The 23,111-nt window shown below is 43.1% G+C and overlaps 1 protein-coding gene across 1 annotated transcript in view; it reads right to left on the bottom strand.

The window, feature by feature from the left end:
• Positions 1–19,095, bottom strand: part of LOC127214238 (maltase-glucoamylase-like) — a 115,707-nt gene extending 96,612 nt beyond the window's left edge. Inside the window, 3 exon segments of the mRNA XM_051174634.1 lie at positions 5,897–6,024; positions 7,635–7,758; positions 19,011–19,095. Of these exon segments, the coding sequence (XP_051030591.1) occupies positions 5,897–6,024; positions 7,635–7,758 (252 nt within the window). The 5' untranslated portion in view covers positions 19,011–19,095.
• Positions 19,096–23,111: the final 4,016 nt, after the last annotated feature.

The following is a 23,111-nucleotide window of genomic DNA, read 5'->3' on the forward strand; positions in this document are numbered from 1 at the left end:
AGGTTCAATGAGAGAACCTGTCTCAAGGGAATAAAGTAAGGTTGATAGAGGAGGGCCTGCCATCCCCTTCTAGCATCCACATAATCACACCACACACAAGGTCTCCTAAACAGAGAGGCCATGGTCTAATAGTACAGGGTTCAGTGCAGTGTTAGTAACTCTGCTATGTTTAAAGCATCCACCCCAGAGTTTAGGGGCTGCCAATGTGATGATGCTTAGAGATGGGCCCCTTAACAGCAGTGATATAAAAATAATTGATGTCTCTATCTTGTGAGTGAGATTCAATGCTTTTCCCTTCTCTCCCATGAGGATGTAGCAAAGGGACCCTACACCAGTGTGACAATGAACTTCCCATAATCCAGAACTATGAGAAGTAAATTTATGTTCTTTATAACTTACCCAGTCTTGAGTATTCTGTCACAGCAACAAAAAGTGTTATTAAGATGGTATTATTCAGCCAAACCCAGAGACTGTGAGTTGGGTGCTAAGCAGAGGAGGCACAGTCCCCCAGCACTTCAATGAATAGCTACATCCTTGAGCTAAGCGGAATAGCAGCCCAGGATACACTCAAGTCCGTGTGCTGCCGTTGTGGGCATCACATTGAAGACATTTGTTGTTTCTAGAGCTAAGACAGCCCGAGGTTGTGAGCAAAAACAGGGAACGGTGACTCTCCATGAAGAGTATGAGAAGTGTCCCATTGTCTAGCAAAAGCGGGAATTTTAGAAGTTAAAGTACTCAGTAATAAAGGAATCCTAATTAATCTTTGTTTCGTGCCATGGTAAGATCTTGTCACTGAATTTTAAATCCACCTTCTCTGCCGTTCTCTGAGCCAGACTTTCGAGTCTCCAAACCAGATAACTAGGTATTTTCAGAGAACATTACCCATGACCTTTGAGATCATAATTATGAAGTTCTTAATCAATGGGAGGGAGGAGGGAATGAGGTGAGGTAGGATGTGATTTGGTAAGGGGATATGAGGAGATCTGAAGAGTGGGAGGGGGAAGTAAATAAAATAAAAATTATGCATGTATGAAATTCTCAATATTAGCGAATGCATCTTAAAAGTGCTCATAACCACAGAGTTTAATAGTGTCTAATAATCAATGCTTAATGAATATGTTTATCCAAACGCACATTGACTCACTGGCTGATAAGATTTGAACAGCAGGTAAAGAAGCATGACGGCCCGCCAGTACTGCCCAGTCAGAGTCCCTTAAAGCAGAAGCAGGCAGAGAGACTCTCCAATGTGCTCAGGTCCCATGTCTCAACATGGCCCAACCTCAAGTTTATTTCTGGGACTTTTTAGTTCACTGCTCTTCCTAGAACCAGCTAATGGCTATGCACCAATGTTGTGTAAGCCCTGAGTAGTTTTTAGGTGGAGGTTCGTGATTACGTCAGCAAAACATACTATCTTCTTGATAAGTCACCAAACTTGATCACTTAAATACGTTGATAAGAAACAGGGAATTTGGAAAAAGACATCATAAGCCAAATTAGAATTGATAAGCAGCTCTCAAAGTGCGTATTCTATAAAACATAGCAGCGTTTATGAATAGTAAAAGTTAGCCTTTCTGGTGTCATAAAGATTGGTATTACTGTTTATGGAAAACACATACCAACTGCTTTCAGATTAATCATCGGTCATAGTGATTTAGAGTATGGGAACTTGTGTTAAGTGTGCAGATCTGTTCTTCCATATAATCACAAAGAACTCTAACCCTGAAAAATTAAAGCGTTTAAACTTACTGTTCAGTATCCTTTTCCTGGGTTAAGTATCTGGACTTGAGCTAAATATTTCTGTGCCATACCATAAATAAAATCTGGAATTGGGGATAAAAGGCCGCATCAAGGAAGAAGAGAAGGCTGCCCTGCCTTACAAGCAATGGACTTGAAATCTGTGTCAAGATCTGCCTCTTAAACCTGCACATGGATTGCAAAGGTACAAGAAGTTTAACCAGGACAAAATATTTGAGTCACCTCATATACAGACTGAACTGATAAAAAGTAACAGTGTTTGTTATGTCCAGTTTTAGTAGCTGTGTGAGGATACTGAGGAGAAAATGCCTCCTGGAGAGATTCCAGGAGGTCCCTGGAATAATGGAGGTCTAGCGGTGATGACGCCAGGAACGGGCATGCGAATGGGGTGTGGCCGTAAAATGACTCATCGTGACATCGTCAGGGAAGCTTCCTCCTCCAGTGGATGGGAATACATGCTGAGCCCCACGCCTGGACAAGGTTCAGAGGATGTGGACCGTGGGACACTCTCCTCAAAGCCTCTCTCAATTCCCTCCCCTGAGGGCTCAGGGAACCCTGAGGAAGAGGAAGCAGGAAGAGTCTAAGAGCCAGAGGGGATGCACCACACTAAGAAAACAAGGCCTTGCAGAGAGTTCCACCGCACAGGGGAAGTGAACACACGCTCCCTATCCCTAACCCAGAGCTATTTCCAATCTATGAAAAATGTGTTTTCTCCAACGGAGGATCACTGGGTATGCCAACCACTCTTAGGGGCAGGCCTCATTCCCAGCAGTAGATGGCCAACATGAACTCAATGGCATTTCAGAGGTTCTTTATCTCAAAATGCTTTAGGGGTGGGCTTTTTTTCTTTGCACATATATTACAGTTCTAGTTTGTGCTTTTAAGAGATTTCTATGTATGTGAATGTGTATGCCTCTGTATATACATGTGTTTTTGCAACCTTTTTCTTTTGTTCTTTGTTTTTCTGTTTCTTTGATCCTATTCTGATTTGTTTGTTCTTATTTTCCTGCTTTTATTTTATAATTTTTGATGCCTATTTGTATCCTAATAAGAGAGAGAAAGGAATGGTGTGGAGTTGGGTTGCTGGGAAAGTGTGGAGGACCTAGGAGGGGTTGGGGGAGGGGAAATTATACTCAAAGTATATTGTATTAAAATCTATTTTCAATAAAAAATATAATCTAACAAAAAGTTAAAATGTGTAGGGAAAAGAATACATTATGGAATTCTCAAAGAATAAATAACTTTTCTTAAAAAAGACTCTGAGTCTAGTCTCTTCAAAAATAAATTTTAAAATAGTTACCTATCATATACATGTAAATACATGTAATAAAATCAATAAGAAGTAAAAAAAAAAAAAAACTCTAAAGATTCTCCTAAAAGGACTCAGGGTTGTCTCCAGCTCTAGATATAGATAAAATACCCTCCTCATTAAGAGCAAGAAACAAGACCAGACCGGGTGTGGTGGCACACACCATTAATCCAAGCACTTGGAAAGCAGAGGCAGCTGGATCTCTGTGAGTTCTGGGACAGCCAGAGCTACACAGAAAAATGCTGTCTCAAAAAAAATAATAATAATAAATTCTACCACTAATAAATAACAACAATAAGATTGAATAATAGTAAGAAACAGGGACGGGGAGGTGGCTGAGTGGTTAAAGCATCTGTGTTCTTTGCAGAGGAACCGGTTGTTGTCCTCAGCATCCAATGACAGCTAACAACCATCTTCAACTCTAGGTCCAGGGGCTCCAATGCTGTCTTTGGACCTCTCAGGGCATCAGGCATACACGCATACACATGCATGCAGCAAAAACACTGTACAGCTAAAGTAAATCTTAGAAACACATTTAAAAAAAAAAAAAGAACAAGAAGCAATTGTATCTGCAACCAGAAATAGTCTCCAGAGATATTAGTTTTCTTGTTATTCTAAGACAGAGGAGACGGGAGGGATAAAATTAAGCAGCAATGGCCTCCGCGATGCAACCTTCTGCTTTCCTCACCCATCCTACCCACTTCTATATGACCCTTTAACACACCCAACACACAAGTCATGCGTACAGTCAGCCCCTCAGCAATAACCTAGACCGCTACACCAACATAGCCTAGACCGATAATGGCCGCTTTCTGAATTACACCTTGACTGGAAAGAATTATAGTAACGTATTAAAACAGCAGGATGTAGACATTACTGTGACAGTGACAACATTTGAAGTGCAGCAGCAGCCTGTAACAAGATGAAACGCTACAAGGGTGGCTTGGCTAAGAAATGATCTCAGCTTGTAACAAGATGAAAGGCTACAAGGGTGGCTTGGCTAAGAAACCATCTCAGCTTGTAACAAGATGAAACGCTACAAGGGTGGCTTGGCTAAGAAACAATCTGCCTCTGGGGGCTGCCTGGTAACGCGTTTCCTAGAACAAGGTGACACTAACAAACTCTTTGATTTGAATCAACTTTCTACAAACCCAGTGCAGGGAAAAATAAATGTGTTGCTTCGGTAAAGCCCATCTAGACGGCAGCTGTCCGTTCCATAGCAGGGCACATAGGGACAGCCCTCAGACTGACCGTGAAGTCTTAGCAGTCTTCCTTGGACATGCTACCTTTCTCTGCGCTATGCAGATGGTTCGGTTCAACAACCTAGACCCCCACCCCACCCAGTTCAGCTTTTATCACTGTTGCATCCTTGAATTCACCTTCAGCTTCATGGGGCTGGGGTGACAAATCTGTTGTTAAAGTGCCTGTCACTTCCTGACCCTTCTCTCTCTCTCCATCAAATCCTTTCTTGTCTTTAGTTTCGGTCCCAGACCTAACGTGCTTTTCCTTCATTCTCCTTTGTGTGTTCTGCCTTTCTGAGTCTCTCGTTCTCTCCTCTTCCCTCAGCCTCCACGGCTGTTGCTCAAACACCCTTCCCTTCTGATTTCTGAGTCCTGCTATTTCCTCCAAGATCTCTTCTCTTTCTCTCATGTTCCCTTACAGCGTCCTAATCACACTTATCTCCTTGCCCCTCCACCCTCAGATCCCAGCCATAGTCCTGTTTAAACAGCCCGTGCAATACCAAAGTGCTCCTGGAAAGGGATGCAAACCACTATGAAAAGTTGAGCCATAAAACACCACACATATGGGTTTTTGGACACACGTGGCTTCTGGTTGAGATTTCATTTCTCAGGTACCTTTCTGTTTGTAGTTACTAACTTTTGCCTGCTGCATGAGATAAGCCAAAGGACTATTGTGATGCCTCTCTCTCCCATGACATACCCCACTCTATTGCAACCCATCCTTTCATTAACAGTAATCCTCTGAGGCCCAGGAGTGGGGGCAGTGATTTTATAGAACGTCACAGATTACTCCAGTGCTGTGAGAACAGAGTGACTACTGCACGTGTCCAAGAAACACGTGCCACAAGCGTCCACTGTGCAACTGATAGTAATCTGTCGTTTCACCTGCGTGGACTTTGCTCAGAAGCCTGTTTTCACTTAGATATAATTTTTATTCTCATAATGTAAATGGTAGGTCATGTGCAATGGCTTTATTATCATAATATCCTCTGATGTGCATAAGCTGGCGACTGAGAAATACTGGACTAAAGTCCCATGTCCCTGCAATCTCTTTACGCTGGCATTAATTACCTTCTTCCTTCAACAGTTTAACTCTTCAAACTTTGTCCTTAGGTTAAATCATGCTTTGTTCACATGCATGATTTTTTTTTTAATTGTCGATCCCAGATAACCTTTTGAAATGACATAATGTCAGCAAGAAGAGAGGCAGTGGAAAATTTGAGGACTGCAATCAAGCGTAGTCACGTGCAAAACGATAAACATACTTTCACTACATCAAAACCTTGCTTGGAGCATACTTACACTAAAAACATGGTCATTGTTCATCTGAAATTCTGATATAACTGGCTGAACCTGGCAGCCCAAGGCTATATTCTAGCCCGTCTTCCCTTGAAGCTACGTGACCATACAAACACGGATGCTGCTGTATACACAACTTTGTGTGAACCGAGAAGAAAAAGAAGACAAGATGAAAACGGGAAGGAGAGGGAGGAGGAGGGGAAGAGAGGAGGCAAACAAAAAGAAGGGGTAAGAGGGAAAGAAGAGACTGCACCGTGTTAAGAATTCTTCAGTGAAAACAAGATGCACAAACCTTGTTAGGTATCTTGTCAGGGATGCAATTTATCCGTTCCTGTTCACTGAGAACTGGGCAACTGGGTAGATTAGGAGTAGTTCTTGTCATCGTAGTATCTGGAGTGCTAGTTCTTGTGACTGCAGGGTCTGGGGTGCCACCTGTGTCCGTATCTAGGAATGTCATATCACAAAAGCAGACGTAAAATGAACGAAATTATGACCACAGACTTTAATAGGACCGGGGTTCTCGGCACTTAGCAACTCTGCTAACTTTCCTACCGACCGATGTGTTTATGTGTTCCATGTGTTTGAGGTTCTGTGTTTTTACTTTATAACACCGTTCTTGCTAACTGTTTTCACCTCTGTGTATACCAACATCATGTCCTTCTTTGCTGGAGTTCCCCTGAAATATGGTACACACAAGACAAAGTGCTCCATCATTAGGAGTTTGTAAAAATTGGACACCAACTTGACTTTAGGCTACATCAGTAAACAATACTCTGCCAGTCGAATTCGGTCCAAACATGTCTCTATAGATGAAGAATTGTTGGAGCACAAATACAATTATTTGTTAATAGCTACTTTATGCTCCGATGGCAATAGTACACGGGACAACAGAAACTGAATGAGCCAGCCAATCGATCTAAAGACTGACAGAAGGTCAGCGCCCAGCCCGACTGGGTCAGTTCTTTCTTTCCATCATGTGAGCTCCAGAGATTGACCTTGGATCATCAGGCCCGGCAGCAAGTTCCTTTCACTGCTGAACCATCAACTCACTAGCCCTGGCGATCTCAAGCACAGCAGCTTCAATTCTGTTTTCTGGGGGCAAGCCCTAGTCCCTCAAAACACTTCTGAGTGGTGGGTTTCTTCTGGAATTATAAATGCCCAAGTGTCAACATAAAGGAATGCAGAAGTCTAGAAACTACCCCATGGCTACAAAACTTTGGTTCCTAATGTGAAGATCAGTAGAATGGAAAGGACATTTTGATTGCGCTCTGAAACAGGGAAGAAGCTTCGTCCATGGTACTGTCTTAATAAACAATGACATAACAAGAAAATGTTGCTACTGGTTGTTTTTCTTTGCACCGGAGTTTCCAGTTCAACAAACAGTGCATTAAACAAATTGTGTCTGGACCACCTTCTTCCTGATGCTTTAGCTCCCTCTTCAGGCTCATGAAACTTTAAATGTTAAATGATCCTTATGATTCTAATCTTACTTTCTGGAAAAAAAAAAAAAAAAAAAAAAAAAAAAGTTCTGGCTCCCACAAGAAGTGCTCCCTTATGAGGTAGATAGGAAAGCCAGGATCACTCAACATACCTAGGCCATCTTTTGAGATATGTCAGCTCAAGATTATTTTGATAACAATAACATGTGTAGGTTTTCAAGGACAAATTTTAGGGCCTTAAATAGTTGAATTGATACATAGTAAATATATACACACATTTCCTTTTACGCAGCATGTTGTTCATTATCAGTACTAACGGAATTATAGTTATTTTGTATCACCAGCAATTAAATTTCCAAGCCAACTGTAGAGCTGGATCAAATGCACTAGCTAATAAATGTGGAAATGAAAGTTTCAGAATGCAAACCTACTATCTATTGACCAGCCATGGCTTCTAGATATTTAGGAAGATACGTACAATCTGCGTGTATTCGTGTCCACATTCAAACATACACAATATAAAAGCATGACTTCTCTACCATTGGTGGTGGGTTTGCTCTGATATGGAAGAGACTCAGAGTCCCTCGTTACCATTTTGTTGTGTTGAATTGGCTAAGAGCACAATTAGAACCACAGCAACGATGAACAATACAAGCAGCAGGAAAATGAGTATAAGCTCCAGCTTGCTGAACTTTTTAAACCTTGGTCTTGCCATCTGAAAAGAGAGAGAACAGTTTTAGATTTAAAATGTGTTAATTGTAACTAGTATATTTTTTTTTACTTCCAAAGCTCAAATGTATGTAAAACCTCCCACCATCTAAATTAAAATAAAAAACAGTTCCTGGCCAATTTTATTTTACCATTATTCCTATTTAGTTGTCACCCTCATCCTGCATTGTTATGAGGTAAATCTCAAATTTCACACATCTTCACCTGAAAATATTAATTTTATTTTCAAACCTTTACAAGAAGCTTTACAAAACAACCAGCAAAAACACTACCATGGCACCTATATATCTTTACAGTATTGTTACCAAATACCTAACCAATGTTGAAATTCACTGTTCATAAACTCTTCAAATGACGTTTGCAATTGTTGACATAAATTTTCATACACGTTGGATCTCACAAAGATGAAGTAAGGTGTAAGTATTGTCATTAGTTTATACTGAGTCACTTTTAAACCAAAGAGCCTGTTCTGTAGACATTCCACATCGCTTCAACGTCATTGATTGATTTTTTTGTCATGCTAGCATGTTTCTCTTATATTTAAAGCTAATTAATAGGATCCGACATTTTTCAGACTTAGTTTAAATGGTTTAGCAGCAGAGGGGTATAGAAGGCAAAGCATCTTCACCAGGAAACATAAAATCTTATTCTCTTTCTTGTGGTATTTGAGCAGCCACTGCCATTTCCAAGATATAATATCCCAATAAAAATTAGTTTACCACAGGACCCGGCAATCCCCCTCTTAGGCATATACCCAAATGATCCACATCCATACAACAAAGACATCTGCTCAACTATATTCATAGCAGCATTATTTGTAATAGCAAGAACCTGGAAGCAACCTAGATGCCCCTCAACTGAAGAATGGATAAAGAAAATGTGGCACATCTACACAATGAAATACTACTCTGCAGAAAAAAAAAATAATGGAATCTTGAAATTCGCAGGCAAGTGGATGGCACTTGAAGAAACCATCCTGAACGAGGTAACCCAGTCACAAAAAGAGGAACATGGTATATACTCGCTCATATACAGATTTTAGACCTAGAGCCAAGGATCACTAGCCTATAATTCACACCACCAGAGGAACTAGGATACAAGGTGTATGCTAAGAGATTCATATAAAGTCCCTCACAGAAGGGGAAGGGACAAGTCCCCCAGAGCACAGGGGAAGTGGGGGGGGGGCAGTGAATGGAGAGAGAAGTAGGAGAAAGAGAAGGGGAGGAGAGGAAAACACGTGCGACCAGGAAGATTGAGTCAGGGTAGGATTAGAAGACAGGAGAGAGAGAGACAGACAGAGAGAGAGAGAGAGAGAGAGAAACAGAGGGAGCCATTATTGGTTTGAAGAGAAAACTGAACCTAAAGAAAGGTCTAGAGACCTACAAGACTGACTCCAACTAACAATTTGAGCAACCGTGGAAAGGCTACCATAAATGCCCTTCCCTGATAATGAGATCAACAACTAACTTATCCACCATCATGGAGCCCTCACCTAGTACCTGTTGGAAACAGAAGCAAACACCCATACCTAAACACTGAGTTGAACTAGAATCCAGATGCAGAGGGAGAGAACAAGACCAGGCTACAGAAACACATAGAGACAGCTGACCTGAACAAGGAGGAACTAACGGGCCCCCAGACTGATAGCTGAGAATCCAGCATGGGACTGACTCAGGCCCCCCCAAATATGGGTCTCAGCTAGAAAGACTGAGCAGTCCAAGGGACCTCAGACAGTGGAACCAGGATGTATTCCTGGTGCACAAAAGGACCTTGTGAACACATCCCCCATGGTGCGACACTCCCTTAACCTAGAGACAGGAGAGAAGTCCTAGTCCCTACTTCAAATGACTTGACAGATTTACATGACCCCACCTGGATGGCATTGCCCTACATGTGGAATTGGGGTGGGGGGATGGGAGGGGAGGGTGGTCAGGGGGCATGTGAGGGGGCAGAGAGGGTAAGAGGGAGGGAATGGGGAGGGAGGGAGAGGGAACTGGGATCGACATGTAAAATAAAAAATAAATAAAAAGAATTATAGAATGGGTTCCTGAGATTATTATTCCTTTAATTGCTGGAAGAAATATTTCTGTACACAGAAATACAACATTGTCTACTACTTCCTTCAGAAGCGAGGGGATGACGATGATGGGTTGAATGTCTAACTCCTTTATTTGCTGCTTGTCAAAATACTTGTTTTCCTGGTATCTTTCAAAGGAGACTGAAATTAATATTCTAATCATTTCCATAAATTGGTGGGTTTAAGCACACTTAACTCTTACTAATCCGTTGAAATCATTAATTCTCATGTCTTCCCATCTCTGCCCAGAAAGGGCCTCCTCAACTTGGTATATCCCTAAGAATCTCTTGTACTATCCGTCCTTTCTGGCACAATATGGCATCCCTGGTTCCTTTCCCTGACCTGGTTTGTAATGACATGACAGCCAGGAGCCTCTGTTCCTTCTAATGGTTGTGATATTTAGGAACAATAGTGCAGATGAGAGCTAATAAAATTCAGACTTGAGAATTTCGTGAATCACTTGGTTAGTAGTCACTTTCTGAGGGAGAGTCATCAATGGATCCTTGAGGATTTGCTGTGTTAATTTATTTCCGATTTGTTTCATTTTCTATGTATGAATGTTTCGCTTACATGCATGTATATGTGCCTTGTGTGTATCTGGTACCTATAAAAGTCATAAGAGGGGTACTGATCCCCTGGAACTGGAGTTACAGAAAACTGGTTGTAAGTCACCATATGGGTGCTGGTAATCTAACACAGGTCCTTTGCAGGAAGAACAAATGCGCTTAACTGCTGGGCCATATCTCCGGCTCCAGGAATTGTTATTTTTAAAAATGCAGAAATTACACATTTACTTCTAGCTATGATTTGACTATATACACTTCCCTCTGAATCCTACGATAAGACCTAACACCCAGTGTGATGGTAACAGGAGATGGCATCTTCAAGGAAGTAATTGTCATGATTTGGGCAGAAGGTCTCTTGCACATTGTGAAGTTCTGCTCTTATCAGCATGCTCTGATGCGACCTTCTTATCTTTTAAGTGTTTTATGGCCCTATTATCTGAGACACACACACACACACACAGTAAAGAAGACCCATGAGCATCAGTACTGCTCACTCAAGGCCACCTTCCTCCTCATCCCTTTCACTAGTCTTCAGGCTGACTTATAAACCATACGCTATTTACTCCAAGGGAATATGTCCTACCTTCTTCCCTGAGACCTTGATATATAGCTCTAAAACTGAGTTCCTCTGTCTTCATTCTCTACTCTATCAAGCGTATACTCATATACCCTCTCCTCGTTCAGAATTACTCACAGTCCTTTGCTCAGCGATTAGTTGACAAGAGGATTTACTTTTCATATTCTGGAAAAAGAACGTGAGTGTAATTGACTCTTCCTACACAAAAGGAAGCGGAGTTGAAAGCCCTTCTCTCTGACAGGGGCCACCTTGTGTTTTCCCACAGTGAAATAAGCGCCCTTAACTCTGGTGTTCCCAGATCTTATCTACAATACCTCATACCAGCAAAAGCTTTATGAGAAATCCCCATAATACTTGTCTTTCTAATCGAGTTCCACAAAGGTTAGTACTATTTTATACTTACTCTAATTAACCAATGAGGCAACAGGTGATCGTGTGTTCACTGTAGGAGAAGGGGTATTAGAACGACATTCCAAGTAACCAGGGCCCTTCTCTTTGGTGACTGCTTACAGCTGTGATGTGGGGGGAGGGGTGGTTGTTCTTTATGCTATTACTTTAAATGGTATGTCAGATGCTATGAAGGACCATCTCCACATCTGGTCAAACTGTACACACGTGGGCTCCATGATATGGCAAAAATTTGAAGTGTGTCTGAGAATCAATGCAAACACAGACGGTTGTTCATTGTGAGAACAACGTGTCTGTCCAGTAGGAGGGTACCGAATACATGAGACACACTCAAACTCAGCGTCATGTAAAATTGTGATAGTGAGTTTTGAGTCCACAAATCCTATGGTACCCTCCTTTCCTGACCTGATGGAGTTGGGCTGCAGATTCTAACGGAATTATGATAGAAGCTTGACTTCTAAGGCCAGGTTACAGATGCAACTGTGACTCCTTCTACTTTGTTGCTTGGATCCTATCCTAAGGAAACTGGCTGCCATGTAAAGTACTGTAGTCACCTTGAAAGTGGCCCCTCCATCCAATCAGTATACTTCACTGGACCACTGACAAGGTTCATGTCTCAGCCTCCACCTCATGAATGACCCTTACCATATTTCTCAACCAGAGAAGCTGGAAGACAAGAATTGTTGATCTGTTAAGCAGAAAATTTTAGAGTAATTTGTTCCCTAATAATACATAACTAATGCAGATTGATAGATGTGCTCTTTTAAATAAAGCATCGTTGGCATTTTTTTGAGTCTTCTTGATTCTTGGCAAACATCTTTTTTTGCTTCATGTGTTCAAATGTAATAACTGCTCTCAAGAATAGTAACATGTATTCTCCAGATATTACAAGAGAAATACTTCCTTAAGCCCTGAAAGGGGAGGGGAGAATTACCATTCCAATATTACCCAGTTGGATTTATCCTCATTTTCTGCATTAGTGAGACCTTGAAGGTGACACACACTAACTCAATTAGTAATGTAATTCAAGGAAAACCAAGGTGAGGCAAGACACCATAAAAGTAAGGTGGAGGGGAGGAAATAAATGCCAAGGGACAATAAAGAAGTAGAAATGATGGTGGATGTCCTTCTGTATTATGTTTCTCTTATTGGTTGATGAATAAAACACTGTTTGGCCAATAGCCAGTGGAGTCAGGAAGATGGGCGGGGCTAGGAGACTGGGAGAGTGCTGGGGAGGGGGAGGGTTGCTCCAAGAGACGCCATGTAGATAGAGACGGAAAAGAAAGGACATGCCAGGCAATCTCTGTAAGATAAGGCCATGTATAAATACTTAGATTAATAGAAACGGGCTAATAACTAAGACAGAGCTAGCCAATAAGAAGCCCTAGCCATGGGTCGACAATTTAATAATTAATATGGCACCCATGTGTTTATTTGGGGCTGAAGCCGTGGCAGGACCTGGCGGGAAAGAAACTCCAGCAACGTAGGATGATGATGAGCTGGGCTGCGCCTTGGGAATGAGAGAAGATGATGGGAGAAAATGCTGAGGGTGGGCACAGAGGGAACGCCGCTGTCTCTGTTTCAGCAGAAAGGGTGGGGGGCTTCATAAAAGGATACAAGCAGGGAAATCCTCACCAATGTTTATCCATTCAAATCAGAGTATTAATTTGATGGACCAAAAACACACACTTGGCTCTGCAGGAAGAGCTGATTTCTCTTGGAAATTGCTGGAAACTGAGGGCAAAAGAAAACAAAAGCGACGGTCGGGGGTTCACTAAAATCTCTTGGGCTGCTGTGGCAGGAAGAGGCATCTCCAAAAAGAGACGACGAAGACCAGCCAGAGGAGCACTTTTCTTTGGCCAGATGGAAGGTGGCACACCTAAATCAAATCGACAAGGCTGGAAAGATTGGAAAGCAAACGCGAGGGCTTGTGTTGGGGATGAAATCAGAAATGTGTTGCCCAGGGGGTAAAAATTCCACCTGAAAATCGTGAACTGAAGAAAGAACAGCACAGACTTTTAGAGGCTTCGTAAAGAAAAGGAAAGAAAAAAACTATAAAGCCAGCTGCGGTTTGAGAACAAAAGCAGGCTGGAGTCAGACTACAGATGTAGGAAGCAAAGCCAAGCAGCGTCCATGGCAAAGATGGAGGAAACAATACAAGTTAAGAACTGGCACAGGGGTGCACAGTGGTGGCGCTCGCCTTTAATCCCAGCACTCTGGAGGCAGAGGCAGGCGGAGCTCTGTGAGTTCAAGGCCAGCCTGGTCTACAGAGTGAGTGCCAGGACAGCCAAGACTGTTACACAGAGAAACCCTGTCTCAAATAAACAAAGAACTAGAACAGTAAAGACGTTTGTCCCAAGTGAACTGAACACCTCTGACTCTGAGAATAAAGGTAGAACCTGAAGAAGAGGGGAAGAGAAAGAAAAGAAGGAAAGAGAGGAGATTGAAAACAAAATGGAGGATGTATCCTAACTGCTGAAGGAATCAGAGGCAGAAGCGGGAATAACTGAAGACGGTCTCAGGGAGCAAAAGCCATGAAGACAGGTCTCAGGTCAGCCGTCTGGAGCAGGATAGGAATTATCAGGACACTAGGGAAACGACCCTGAGGCACGATCAACATTCCTATGAGGGGGTGACTGTGAGAAAATCAGAGGAAACAGGAAGTTCCCAGTCCAAGAAAATTCCACCCACACGTGCCCCAAAGAGACGTCCAGACCATGTGTGGGCCCCACCTGAAGATCTGAGAGGGAAGAGAAACAAATATAGATGCCGACTGTTTCAGAGTTCGGAAGGGGAGCTGTGGGTCTTCATGACATTTGGAGTCTAACTATTGTAAAGGCATTAAAGATCGTGATTCGCACAGACAACACTGCGTGCGGACAGGCAGCTCTGACTTCACTTGAAGCGCTCTGAAGGGTTGGGCGAACAGAGCCGGAGCAGCCTGCCTCTTCTAACCTCTGCTCTCTCCCCCTAGTCTTCAATGCTGGCACTGGAAACCCTGTTACCACTTCTGCTTCTCCGCAGCCTGGCACTGTCTGTTGATTCTGGAATTACCCAGTCCCTCCTCAGCCTACAAAAATGGCCTCACAGAAAATAGTATCCCTGTCTGCAAAGAAAACACACACACTGGTTCTAGTCAATTTGGCCTTTCAGAGAACGGGATGAGACATGCCCATGGAGAAAGACTGCCCAGCTCTGAGATTTTCCTACTGCACCTAACCTAACCTACAGGATGGAGGCCTGAGACAGAGAAGTCTGTTGTCTTCAAGCTTGGCCTTGAGGAAGTCCATCCCTTCCTCCAATCTCACTGTCTCCAGGCTTTGATTTCTGTGGATTTCAGGTTTTGGTTTTGTTTCTTTTGAAGCTAAGCAAGAAAAGGCCTTTAGATTCTGGTAACAACTGCTCAGGTTGAATAAACAGTTAAGCTCATGTGATCATTGGTGAATTCTGCGGGTGGCCTTCCACACACCGGCTTCAACCTAGCTGTCCACTGATTATTCTGATTCTAGAATTTTATATCTGTCTCTCTCTCGCCCGTGTGTGTGTGTGTGTGTGTGTGTGTGTGTGTGTGAGAGAGAGAGAGAGAGAGAGAGAGAGAGAGAGAGAGAGAGCTAAAGGGAACCATACATCTGGAGAACTGATAGATGAATGTAGACCTCCTGTAAACTAAGAAGACAAATGCCATTGGTAACTTGAGGTGACAGCCCCTTTAATTACACTGAGGAGACACCTCGAGAGTCCTCCTGCCACATGTCAGGCCTGGGTTCCATTATCAGAGCCACAATTTTAAAAACTTTCTTCAAGTTTAAAAGAAAAGAAGGACTTGGAAACTGAATTCCCTGAGTGCTGGGGAGACTTTAGCACTTAGCTGTAGGACTCCCTGCAATAGCAACTTGCACAGGAGTTGAAATATGGCAGAATACCACAAGTATCACTGTGGGTGCCCATGGCATTCCTGAAGTTAAAACTACATGCCTAGCAGAGGCTTCTTGCTGCCTCCAACTGTAGGGCTTCTCCTGGGGCTCGGGGCAGACCCTGGTGCAGCAGGAAAGGCACATTTGATCAGAACTACTGACTGAAGGTCTGGACTCTAACTAGGAGGAAAGCTGGGGATGATCCGCCCAGGGCAGGGCTCCTGTGAAGAGAGAAACTTCTATTCCTCTCTAGAAGCAGGGGGAGGGAGGTATAAAGAACAAGAAAAACAGAAAGAGACCAATTTAAGAATTAGGATAGAGTGCTTTAAAAAAGATGCTTTTAACAACGGTTGTGTAGCAATCTGTCATCGTTCGTTGAATGTTCTTTTTGTTTAGCAAGGGTATCATTTCAGTGTTAGTGCTGATGACAATCGTAGTGGACGATCAAGCAAATGTGCTAAGAACTTTCCCTACTTCCCACACGCAGCCCTCATGACAGCCCCTGAGAACTACAGCTGGTATCCCTGGGATGAATAAGCTAAGCTTCAGCAGCTCTCATTACCTCCATGCAACAGATAAGCAGGGCAGCCCGGACCTGAACACCTGCCCTTTGGACCACACAGCCGTGCTTTCCACATCCACTCTGTGTTCCGTGCCCACAGCACACGGGGTATCGCAGCTGATGCTTTGTGGGAGACTGTGGTCTTAGCATGTCTCCTCTGGCTCATTAGCCAGGGCTGGCCTGCAGATCATCCGAGCTGGCTAAGCATGCCTTACATGCATGACTTTCTTTCGTTCTCATAACCATTGTCCAGTTGGCATGGTCTGCTCCGTGTCACAACTGAACTAACCGTTATTTATAGAAACTGGGTAGTACAAAGGCCAGATCTGTGACAGAGCCGGGAGCCTGACCTTATACCAGTACCTACTGTGTTCCACAAAGGCAGAGAACCATGTATATCCTTGAAATAATGAGAGTCTCTACATTAAGGAGTGAGGTACTTGAAAGAAGCTTCTATCTAAAGACAAGCAATGGGCTTACGAAAGGAAACCACGTTCTGTTACCTGTCTCCACGGCAGCTAGGGATTTGTATAAGCACCTGTAGACATCTACTCACCTTGAGTGTAGGGCCCACAGCACATTCTATGTGTCTGAAAGGAAAAGGCTACCAGTGAGCCTCATTGCTCGGGTGTATCTGTCATAAGGTTATCAACGCTGTGGTATTCAGAGGAAGGGGAGTGTGCTTGCAGTCTGTTCGTTCATCTGCCATGCTTATTAAGCTCCTACTGAGTGCCGGCTAAGCCCCCACTGTGTGCAGGTCTCCTTCCAGGAGCCAGTTATGCTCAGCAACCAAAACATAAAAACCCCTGCCTTTGTGGAACTCACATCCTTGTGAATAGGAAAGACAGAGAGCAGGCTAAATAAACAATGTGGTAGGAGGCTACAGAAACCCACAGAGACAGCCGACCTGAACAAGGGGGAGCTCATGGACCCCAGACTGACAGCTGGGAATCCAGCATAGGACTGACTCAGACCCCATGACCATGGGTCTCAGTTAGAAGGCCTGGGCAGTCTAAGGGAACTCAGACTGTGGAACCAGGATGGATCCCTGGTGCACAAAAGGACTTTGGGAGAACATTCCCCAGGGAGAGATATTCCCCTATCCTAGAGACAGGAGGGAGGGCCTAGACCCAACTCCAAATGACTTGACAGATTTTGATGATCCCTCCTGGAAGGCATCACCCTCCCTGTGGAGTGGAGCGGGGGAAGGTGGAATGGGATGGGATGGGAGGGAGTCAGGGGACATGAGAGAGAGGGAGAGGGAACTGGGATCGATATGTAAAACAAGGAAAAACAATAAAAATAAATAACTAAAACGTGGTGGGTCGTACTAAATAAGGTCTGTGGGAAGGCAGCGTGTGGGGAGGGGGGGCGCTGTGCTGTGAAAAGGCCAGCCAGGGAAAACGTAACAGAGAAGGTAAGATCATTGCTTCACACGAATCGTCCAATACAAGTTTGCCATTCTGAATAAATAACTTCAAAGGCTCATCTTATGGGCATGGGTAAATGACATGGAGGCCAAATTGCTAAAGTAGGCTTGTCAGTTAACTTGGAAAAGCTGGACAACTCTCCTCTACTCTGATGGGTTGAAAGCTGATGGCTGGCCCAAGCCACTTCTTTAGAAATCATTTGATCACAGGTTTAAAAAAAAAAAAAAATCTAGCAAAATACTTCACGGAGAGCCAGAATGAGACAGTAAGGAGGCTCCCACACACCCTGCTGTTTCTCAGAAGTATTCAGCAATAGCAGCTTGATCCATGATCCCAAGGCTAATTTGAGAATGGGTGTGTGACCTCATAGGAGAGGGGGGGACATTTAACACTGGACCTCAGTTTCTCCAGGATTCTTTGAAGAGATAGCATCCTTCTGTTACTTCAAGCCGGGGTACACAAGACGTTGCCTTCCTTGTAACCCCACCATAACAGTCTGAACCAGTTTTGCTTGGAAATTTCTTCGTCTGGGTCCGTCTAGCCCCACGCTAATGGAATACTTTGTTACATGACTTATTAGTTCATTAAAACTCCACTGTGAGGGAATAACTACTTAAGTGAGAAGCGGAGGTGTGTGTGGCACAGTGAATCCGGAACACTGGAGAGAATGTCATTCCACTTCATCAGGCACCTTCCCCGAACAGTAAACCAAGAACCACTCCCTGTAGTCACCCACCCGTTTGCTTTTCCACAAGTGATCTCTGTCCTACATTGTGACACCAGACCAACAGAGGGCTTAGATATCAGGAGTCCCCCTGGTGCACACCAGAGCTGCAGGGAACACTGGCAGCCTTTTCCAGTGAGACCCATGGAGCTGATCTCTTCCTGTCCCCAACAATAGCTCTACCTTAGATCTGTGGCCAATCAGAAAAGAGATACCCACAAATGTCTAGACAGGCTTGAGCAACTTAGTAACTATTAACTGTCACCAGGAAGAAGCCGCGAATAACCCACTGGCCTCTCCTCTCCCCCTGGGCACTTCAATTCTGTATCGCTTCTGATTACCTGTTCAAACATGCATGATTCCCTTGCTGACTTCCCTCTAAGGCCACATGAAATCTCCTCCAACCCCTACCTGACATATTCATCTCAACATCGTTACACGTGGAGTCACATCGCCTCAGCTTCTTCCCTAAAACAACTCTGTGTCTGATCAATAAAGACGCCGAACCCATAAGGACAGTGGTCGAGCCTCCCTTGTCCTAATATCATGGATACTGCAATCGCCACTCCTCAGCCACAGCGCCACTCCTTGCCAGAAAGTCTGTCCCACGAAGCTTCGGTCTTTCCTCCAGATAGTATTCCTTTTCCTCATTTCCCTAATTCTCACCCCGAATACTATTCTTCCCACTTCAATACCATCATGCACAGATACATAGATTTATCTATCATCAGGCTTAAAGATGGTGTATAAACCCAGGGAAATGCACACATAAATGCACAGATATACAGACCTACCCAGGGACAAGATACATGAGTTCAATTTTAAATGTTTCATTCGGGTGGTGGTTGTTGTTTTCTGCCCATACAAAGTATCAAAGACACTTTGACCAAAGGCGGTCAGCACAGATTCATGCCAACCCTTACACACACACTTGCACACAAGTCTGAAGCCACAAAGGAATATGCAGTTCATAGACAAACCTCATTGCCTGCTGCAGCTGCTCCCTGTGGTTCTGAAGAATGGCCCAGCAATAAAGGCCGAGGAGAGCAATCCACAGAAAACAGTCCAGGGGCTGGTGATTGCTTCCTGGCCAATCATGGAAATGTTAATGGCCTTTGAACGCAAATCACAGACCAGCTTTCGTTTCCAAGAGCAGAACTGTTAGTTAATCAATAATGGTTCTTCTCCTACAGCAGTGGTTCTCGATCCATGACTGGAAACCCCTGCAGGGGTCAAAGGATCCTTTAAAGAGCATGAGACTATCATGCTTATCAGATATTTATGATTCATAACAGTAGAAACATTACAGTTATGAAGTGACAACGAAAGTAATTATTGTTGGGGGTCACCACAACATGAGGAATTGTATTATATCTCAACCAGGAAGGTTGAAAACCCCTGAGCTAAGGAGAATATCTTTGATCTTTTCTTAACACCATGAAACTGTTGACATTGTTTATGCTACAGAGACCCTTTGGCCACCTCATATCTGGATATGCTTAGAGCTGTTTTAAATGTATGTGTAAGACGTGCAAAAGGTACAAAGGGAACTGCTCATAATGAAATGGTCACTAGGGTATTTTTAATTGCAATAGCAATTTTAATTAATGATATTCTGACTAATGATATAATAAGCATAATGATTGTTGAAATTTCAAAGTAGTGATGAATATTAGCATTCTCTCAATATTATCTTAACTATATAAAGTAATACAACCTCTTGGACCAATATCACAAGTACTACTTAACAGTACTGTGGTTTTTAGACAAAATTTGTACTGAAAAGAAATGATAAATTTCAGTTAGAGATTAATAAAGAATATGGAACTATTTCTCCCTTCCAAGTTCACTGGGTTCTCTGGTTTATATCTAGGAGCTCCAGGTGCAGAACCCTATTTTATCGCTGAATATTTTTCCTCTAGGGAAGAGTGCTCCCCAATGATAACCTCACACATAATTCATAAACCTGGATTACCAGTCATGGAAGAAATAGGGACAAAATCAAAAACATGTAGGGAGGCTTTCATTATAACATATCTGAGTAATTTGATGCCTCTTGACCTGAATAACTTTTAAGTGGGTGGTATATTTTTGAGCCTGTTTTTTAAATTTTATTTCTCTAGTGATTTATTTTTAATTTTATAAACATCTTAGTCTATGACATATTAAAGTTTTTTTAATTAAATAATTTTAAAGACCCTGGCTAATCATTCCATACCCTGATCTCCTGCTTCCATGGACAACTAAAGAGCCAAGGAGTAACTGAGGTGACGAGCATGATTCTGAGCTATGAGTACAACCTAAACAAACAAAAGTCACCACCTGTCATCCTGGTCATATCGAAACCGTAGTAGCCTGGGACAACCAAGGTGGAGTCATTCTGCCTTGGTGATAATCTCCTTACTCTAAGACATCTCAATCCACCAGTCACCGTGAAAACGTCGTCAGGAATCAGCCTTTGGGAGCACCAGATGTCTAGGCATCACAGAACCGGAGGATTAACAGCTAAAGAGCCTCTATTCCAATGTGTGTGTGTGTGTGTGTTTTCCTCCATGATGGTCACCTTAGCCATTACCAGGCTTGTCCTTCCAGAGTGCCTTCCTTTACTACGTAACATACTCTGTGCTCTAAATGTCTCAGCGGAGTTCATTCCACACAGAACACAATAGCTGGGGACTGGAACGAAGGTCAGAATAGGCACCCAGTAACATTATGCAAATATAAGCCCTGCGTATTAGAGCGATGACGCCAACACCCAGGGATGTTGGCAGCTTTCTGTTGTAGCTGACTAAAAAAAGATCTGAGTTCAAATCCCAGGCCTGCTTTGTTAAAGCAGGAGCTCAGGTTAGTAAGCCTGTTTCCTTAACTTAAGTAAAAATACAAGTGGTATCCAGTCAATAACACAGAAAGTAAACCAATGCTGGTAGAAGATGGTGTTGCATACACACGCAAGTTGTCGGTTACAATTATGAGACTGATGCTCTGCCAAGACTTGGGATTCTTCAACTGCATCAGCATCTCACTCAAGCATAACTCAGGACTCTGAGCATAGCAAGAATAAAAGATGAAACATCTGTATCACACAAGGCCCTACGTTATACATTGCTGTGTATGGCCTGGTCTGATTATAATAATAGTAAGATTTAGAAAAATGTAGCTCCAAGTCTTCGAATTAAAAAAGACAACTCAGGCAAGACCAAGCAAGATACAGGCACTAGGATTCCTTGAACAATTTACTGATCAGTGGCATAGCCTTCCCTCGCTTGACCTTAGGGATGTCACAGAAACAAGGCTCATCAGGAGCTACGAAGATCTTTAAATGTAAGAGATGAGTAACAAGATGGTACAGCTTCTCCACCACCACCCTTGCGTGGTGCTCAGATTCCTGTGTATAAATCAAGCATCAGCTCTCCTCAACTATTCTCCACTGTGCCCACAGTAAATGTAGGAATAATCCACTTCTCTACACAACGTGATTCAACGTGTAGCTTTTATGTGTACTGTAAATGAGACACCACCAGAAAACCAATACTAATGCAGTGTTTTCTGTATTCTGTATCACACTAAATGGTTCAAATACATTCTTCATGTCTTCTTCACGCTATACTGCGAAGCGGATGCTATTATTCCTCAAGATGGGAAACGTGAGGCACCAATAAAAACTTGCCCAAGCTTGTAAAATAACCAACTTTTTTAGTATTTAATTCAAAACAAGATCTCCCCCATGCTTCATGTTAGTCCAAATGTATCTCCATGAGAAACCTTGGAAGGTGCATGGTGCCAATAGGCACCATGATGAAGGCAAGAAACGGGAGGATGCATGTGAGCATTTAGTGTAACACTCAAGGCAAGCATTCCACAACTGTTCTTGTTTTTCTTATATCTTGCTTTCCTCAAAGATTTCTGGGTATGCATTCCCTTAAGAGTATAGTGGACGCCTAGGTACCCACCAAGGCATTGCAAACTGAGTTCCTTTAGACTCCCTGTCATAGACAAACCCCAATGAGGACTTAATCTGACTCTAGAGTCTGGAGAACCCGTGAGTCCAAGTCCATGTGTTCTCTCCTTCTCGTGGTCTCCTGGTCTCTTCCTTCTTGGAATCAACCTTTTCTAAAAGACTCCTCTTGTCTACTACCAGCCACAGGCTGAGGGTGACTTCTCACACAGCAGAAGGCTTCCCTTCAGTCTGAAGCTGTTGAATGCAACACCTAAGTAAAAGCAAATCCTTTTCTGAAGAGTGATTCGGTATTGCATCATTCAATGACTGTTTAGAGGTCTCCGGCATGGGTACCATGTCAGAAAAGTCACGGGATTAGGAATGAAAGGAATCTGTGCTAAATATCAGATTGTTGGCCTACTCTCTGCATAGCTGAAGCAGTCACTAAGATTTTCTGAAACTCAGTGGCCCTACCTATAAATTATGGAGTATAATATAAGCACAGTGTTTGGGGTTCTTGTTTGTTTGTTTGTTTGTTTGTTTGTTTTGACAAACTTAAGATAATAAATACCTGATCTCCAATGTCAATTTCCCAGCCCCTCCTTTCCCTATCTTTTTGTAAAAAATAAATTAATATCACTAAGCCACCTCAGAAGTTTAAGGTCTATTAAGAACCTTTTCTTGTGTCTCCCAGTGGTAGACACCAGTAATCCCAGTACTGGGGAGGGACAAGAAAAAGAACGCAAGCCTATGGACAGCCCAGGCTATATAGGGAGAGCCTGTCTCAAGAGACCAAGACAGGAGATCTAGCTCAGTGGTAGAGTATTTGCATATTGTGTGCACGGCCCTGGGTTCCAATCTCCTGTATCTCAAAGCAGAAGTGCTTCTCCAATTTGTTAGCCCCCAGAATAGCCCCCACTACATGGAGCTGGAAGAAAACAGTCTTTCCCATCGCTGAAAACTGGAATGGTTGCTTGGACAGTCAGTACATCAGGATATGGGGGGAAAACAATAAACAGACCCAGACACCACCACCAGCACCACCAGCAGCACCAGCACACATGCTCAAGCTCATTCCATCTTCCCTCTGCCCATTGAGATGATTTTCCTACGCATTGTGCACTGTACCTCCTTACTGAAGCTG

The sequence above is a fragment of the Phodopus roborovskii genome, unplaced genomic scaffold, assembly GCF_943737965.1.
Source record: "Phodopus roborovskii unplaced genomic scaffold, PHOROB, whole genome shotgun sequence".
Lineage (NCBI taxonomy): Eukaryota > Metazoa > Chordata > Mammalia > Rodentia > Cricetidae > Phodopus > Phodopus roborovskii.